The 6,000-nt window shown below is 28.4% G+C and overlaps 1 protein-coding gene across 2 annotated transcripts; it reads left to right on the top strand.

Annotated features, from left to right (window-relative positions):
- The first annotated feature begins 2,321 nt into the window (after positions 1-2,321).
- LOC123299703 (dynein light chain 1, cytoplasmic) lies at positions 2,322-5,675 on the top strand. Of its 2 annotated transcripts, none has more exons than XM_044882008.1 (3): positions 2,322-2,443; positions 2,991-3,108; positions 5,355-5,675. In XM_044882008.1, the coding sequence occupies exons 2-3, from the start codon at positions 3,001-3,003 to the stop codon at positions 5,514-5,516; spliced, it is 270 nt and encodes an 89-aa protein (XP_044737943.1). In that variant the 5' UTR covers positions 2,322-2,443; positions 2,991-3,000; the 3' UTR covers positions 5,517-5,675. The 2 variants fall into 2 exon arrangements, with proteins under 2 accessions (XP_044737943.1, XP_044737942.1); XM_044882007.1 differs by having other exon boundaries at positions 2,381-2,536.
- The last annotated feature ends 325 nt before the right edge of the window (positions 5,676-6,000 follow it).

A 6,000-nucleotide genomic window follows, 5' to 3' on the forward strand; every position in this document is an offset into this window, starting at 1 on the left:
TGCCAAAAAACCTTGGATCGATTTTTAACCCTTTCCCTGTGATTCAATCGAGCTGAAACTTTGCAGGCAGACTCGACGTAGCGTTAATTTTTATGGGTTAATTTTTTTAGTGTCTAACCGCAAAGAAGCTGTGGGCTTGGTTAAAGTATGTGGTATTCTTTATACCGCATAACATCCCAACGGTTGGTTAAATTTGACTTAACGTATCGTCCAAAAATTTTCCAGGCTTACACTCTTAAGTCAAAATATTAAAATTATTGCAGAAACTTATTGATTTTAAGACAGTTCTATACACATTTTTCAACAGCGAGAAATCATTATTCGATTGGCGTGAAACTTTATAATTTTTTGAAGACTCCTCTTAAATATTAATTGGCGGAAAAAAATATTTATAAAGAAAAGCAGTTTTCCAGATAAGAATGCTTAAAGTTACAATTGAATTTCAAGCACTGCGATTATACCCTTTACTCTATCGATTTGAAATTTGGATATGTTATTATAGGCACTCATATTTTACCTGTCCTAGTTACTTTTATTTTTCGAAAATTATGTTAATTTTCACAATTTTCATTGTTCAGACTTAGGTTCTATTTCATATTTCACTATATCTGAATGTGAACAGTGAAAATTGGGAAAAATTAACAGAATTTTCGAAAAATAAAAGTAATCAGGGCAGGTAGAATATGAGTACTTATAAAATATCCAAATTTCAAATCGGTATATTAAAGGTATCATCGCTGTTGAAAAATGTGTATAGAACCGTCTTAAAATGGTTTTCTAGTTTTTGCTCCCTGTACACATCACAGATTATTATTATTAAGTATTAATAAGATTGATTGGAAAAGGTTTTATAAAGGTGCGATTTCATGGTAACACATGACGCTAGGTGACACTGATCGAAATTATACCATGTGATCAAATATTCAAATTTGACGCTATAAGCTAACGTCAAGCGTCACCATGAAATCGCACCTTAAGTAATTCATTCTTAGTATATTCCATATAGTTCCACCATTTTTCATTTAATCAATTGAAAACAAAATTTAAAAACTCCCGACAAATGCGGTTTTTTACTCTTATTAGCTCTCTCCAAACTGAACTGTTTTTGAAGATCATCACCTCTTTTTAGTTGTATCGGGTACGGAACACAAAACTCGCTCTTAAAATATAGCTTAGAACACTCTCCATTAAATAACATTTTATACAAAAAATCAAAATCGGTTCATCCGTTTAGGAGCATGTTTTGATATATTTTTAATATTCAATCGTTAATTTTGACGATATTGAAATGTGGCTATTAAAAAGTCAAGTCAAAAAATATTTCATCCACTTAATCTACTTAAATTGTTTCCTTTTTTATTCAAATGAAAAACTACAGTGCCCTTTTCAATAAAAACATAGGGCACCAAAAGTTGGGGAAGTTAAATCAGGCACTGCGTACATCTTTTTGAATGAATTTATTTGGTAATTATTTAAAATAATGATGTTCTTACTTTTAGAGATAATTAGACCTCGATTGCTCCTATTTGGATCCACGCTTAAGTATCGCCGAATTTATTAAAAATAGTTTATTCGAAGATTTTCTTCAAATAATTTTTTTTTAAAATAAATTGAAAAGCACACTGTATAAATTTTTAGATCCTTGGCCGCATAAAAAATGCAGAATTAATAATGATCATGTTACACAGGTATAAACTTTGAACCGAGGAATTGCCCTGGACGTTGCCTGGAAACGCAATAAACAATTTTTCTAAATGCAGAAATAAAGGTATATTCACATTTTAGTATGATATAATTTTATAATGAAAAATAAATAGGAAAATTCATAAATTTGATAAAAAACGATGAATTAATCAAAATTATTTCCAATTAAAAAGAATTGATTTTAATTACTTTTCCTTTTATATAATTATAATATTCTGAAACATGTTAAAAATTATACATGTAATTTTGTACTAGTATTTTGAGCTCGATTCGAGAAATATGCAGCAGAATTTTCATCGATCGATTTGATAAAAATAGAGACAGCGGGTCCTTCAACAAAAACGATACTAAATATAATTGAATATATACAGTAAAAAAAATATAACTGAAACCATTTTTACCATGGATACAATTTTCTAAAAATTTATAAATTTTCATGACATGAAAATTATTCGTATTGAGTTCGAAATAGAATTTCAATAAATTCCTAAATATTTTTAGTAAAAACAATTGATAAATAATTAAAATATTTTAAATAAAAATATTTTTGAATTATAATTAAAGAAAGAAAGTAATATATATTCCTATCTTTTGTATACAGGAATAAATATATTGATAGAAACCTCTGATAGAAACCTCTGGAAATCAGCCAATCAGAGTATCCAGTTTGTTACATTAAATTGAAGGCTATCTTTCGTCCAGCAAAAAAGCAGACATTATAAAAAATTGAATAACAGACGTAAGTTTTTAAATAATAATTTGTTTGATATACTAAAATAAAAACGCGTTTACGGACATATATATTTGCTCTAGTTAATTCTGTCAAATTCAAGTAAGTTCTCTCAAATTAACAATTTTTTAAACTAAGGTTATTTTTTTTTTAATATTGCAAGCAATTTGTAATCACCGGTTCGGTTCGCTAGCTTGAATGTCAATCAATTCGAAAAAGATGTTCCATGCAAAGATGATTGAATTGTTTATTAATATTCATATCATATTGATAAAACAAATTGATTATGTTATTTACAATAATTTTTTTAATCAAACATGGAGCTTATTTGTAATGCCCTTGTTAATATCAAACATAACGGGCATAGGTGTGTGTGACTTCTTTGAATTTTTGCATTTTTACGTTACCCCCCCAAAATTCGCACACTTTTTTTTTCTCTGACACATTCTACCAAAAGGTGCAATTTTTCTTCATTTAATATTCATCGTTGTTAAATTTAATTATTGTATATATATTACAATTGAACCTTTTTAATTAATAATTTCGAATTTTTTAGGTCATACAAGATGACCGATCGTAAAGCTGTTATTAAAAATGCTGATATGAGCGAAGAGATGCAGCAAGATGCTGTTGATTGTGCTACACAAGCGCTTGAAAAATATAATATTGAGAAGGTAATATTTATTACATTTATTTAAATTCTTTAAGCGTCTATTCAAATTTTTCTAAACTCCAATTGAAATTATTTAACTTCTTTTGCGGCGTGGCAAAAAGTGGTAAATTTCATACCTATAAAATGCATATAAACAACATCTACGCTTGTTGACGTGATACAATGCTTCAGGGGGTGTAGTTCCAATTCACTATATCGATGAATTTGTCTTGAATATTTAAAATATATTTTAGATAATAAACAAAAAAATGACCGCTTTTATCGAAGAATTCATAAAAATGCACTCTTATTACAATATTTTTGTGAAGGGTGTCCCAAAATTATCGCATTAAGTAATTTTGATAGAAAACGTAGGTTTTAATTCATATGGATTACAACTCCAAGGCTACGTTGGCACATACGATCTTAAAATTTTCCTTGATCATTTGCCTAAATGTGATTGAAGTTCGTTCATAGGTCTTTAATTTCTTCTCTCAAGGCAAAAACACACAACTTTTAAAATTTGATAAAAATTGTCCATAAAAAAAACTTATTACTTTGGCGAGTTTTCTTAAAAATCTCATAGAACGTCAGGTAAACAAACAAAATTAAAGCATGTTGTACGTAGATTACCAATCCGTTGTCGAAGCTGGTGAAAAATTACTAGTTTTTTCCTGTGACTGAGTACATTCAGTGATCCACGGGTTGGCCATGCCTTTAATGGGGTCGACTTAGCACGCATCTACGTTTTTTTTTGTGTTTGGTTAACCCTGTGATTGCTTTTATTTACTGATCTTCAGAAATCTGGGAAATAATCAAAAAACTTATATAATATTCTATTCACGCTAATCGTCTATTCCAAATTATCTTGGCGTGAGGCTCACGCTAAACACATGATAGTGTCCAAATAACCTCATCCAATTTTAAAATAGTTTTTTTTTTTTTACATGTAGCTCATCATTTTTAAAAACAACAAATTATTTTTGTGTTATTTAATTTAAAATGTGGGATTAATATAATAAAAATTATTCATTAATATGAAATAATGCATAATAGTCAATTATAAAGGTCTATTCACATATTCACTGAGTCGTGTCAGGGACACTTTAGATTGTTTAACTCACACCCACGCACTAGAGAGTTACGTTACTGTATCCCACCTTTTTTTTTTCGTATTAGATATTTAAAGAAAACCTAAGGCATTTGTTGAATTCATTTAACAGTAATTTTACCCTTGAATTGGATATCGGATAAAAAAGTAATGGGAGATTTAATCCAGGCAGGGGGTCTTATTCTGAAATAACATTTTAAAAGTGATATATCTTTAAAAAATAGTCAACAATTTTTTTTTTCTATCCTAAAAGTTCTGAATGCAATGAAATCGCCAGTTAACATTTCAGAGTGACCATAAACCGAAAATTTTTAAAAATATGAAATTACAAGTATTGAAAATTATTAACCAAAAAAATTAACTTTTATGTTTTAAATTCTTAACAAACTTTTTATGATTTGCGATTTTATCGATAAATGATTTTTAGAAATGTTACACGTAAAGATACCAAAAGTTTGGTAAGTTGTACTAGAAAATTGGAAATCATTATGTATTTTTGCTATGGCAGGGCAGAAATCTGGGTGACGCGTTAGTGAATGTGCTTATAAATAGACAAGTGATATTAACCAAATTTAAAAAAATCTGATCAAATGCGATTTTTTCTTGTACCTCTCTCCTAATAGCTAAATTCTCTGTATCAAATTACCTTTAAAACAAACAAAAATAAAATCGTTTGATTCGTTTAGGAGCTGCGATGCCACAGATAACACCACACATAACGGTCAAACTTTTAAAACACTCCTCTTTTTTTGGTTCGGGGGCTAAAAATAAATCTTCGGTACGTTTCCAGTCACTTCATTGTTATGGAAACAAATGTAAATTGAATACGTTTTATTTTAACAAATTATAAGGTGTTTCTAATCGTTAGTTAATTCAATACATCCATTTCCATGCCAACAATATACAACTATAGATGTCTTTAAATTAACGCAATATATAATTAATTTGAAAACAGTTTTTTAATCTAAATTTGTACATTTTTATTGATTCATAAAATATTAACAGCATAGGGATGCGTATATGCAGCCTATTCGAAATATTATTTGTTTCATTGTGAACACTTAACACATGCATCTTGAATAATTTTGGGCATCCTTTATTTACGTTCACATAAATATAATTTTTCAATTAATTAAAATTGTGTATTTTACTTCCAGGACATAGCTGCATATATTAAAAAAGAATTCGACAAGAAATATAATCCAACATGGCATTGCATCGTAGGTCGCAACTTCGGGTCATATGTAACACATGAAACACGTCACTTCATATATTTTTATCTTGGACAAGTTGCCATATTACTCTTCAAAAGTGGATAGACATGTTCAAAAAATTACCAACATTCCGAAGTTTCAAAGAACAACAACAAAACCCTTCCTTATCTATCAAAATTTTACAAAATATTTAATTATTTTGACGAACCAAATTCTACTTGTGTAATAATTTCTCAAAAAAAAAATTTCATTCAATTATAGAGATGTGCGTGTTTTATAAAATTATATAAGCATATATATCTTTCGTAAAACCTAAACCATCTTGGATTAAAAAAAACCCTTGCCACAAAACAGCGCACGACATACGTGCAATGATGTTATTTAAATGTCTCTAAAAAAATTTTATGTATGTAATAATCCTCTTAATTGTTAACAAAGTACATGCAAAATTTTTCGATTTTCAATTCTAACTAAATTTTAAATTGTGGTTGATCCAAAAATTTTGTAAATACTTACCCAACTTTATTGACTTGAAAATTTTTCGTTTTTTGTTTTTTTTTTTTTCTAACGCGCTCACAAACAAATAATT

Source organism: Chrysoperla carnea, chromosome 5, assembly GCF_905475395.1.
Source record: "Chrysoperla carnea chromosome 5, inChrCarn1.1, whole genome shotgun sequence".
NCBI classification, from domain to species: domain Eukaryota; kingdom Metazoa; phylum Arthropoda; class Insecta; order Neuroptera; family Chrysopidae; genus Chrysoperla; species Chrysoperla carnea.

Excerpts from the sequence above, each read along its gene's own strand:
- LOC123299703 (XM_044882008.1), top strand. The coding sequence starts at position 3,001 with ATGACCGATCGTAAAGCTGTTATTAAAAATGCTGATATGAGCGAAGAG. Across the intron at positions 3,109-5,354 it reads AAAAATATAATATTGAGAAG|GACATAGCTGCATATATTAA; the intron begins GTAATATTTATT and ends TTTTACTTCCAG.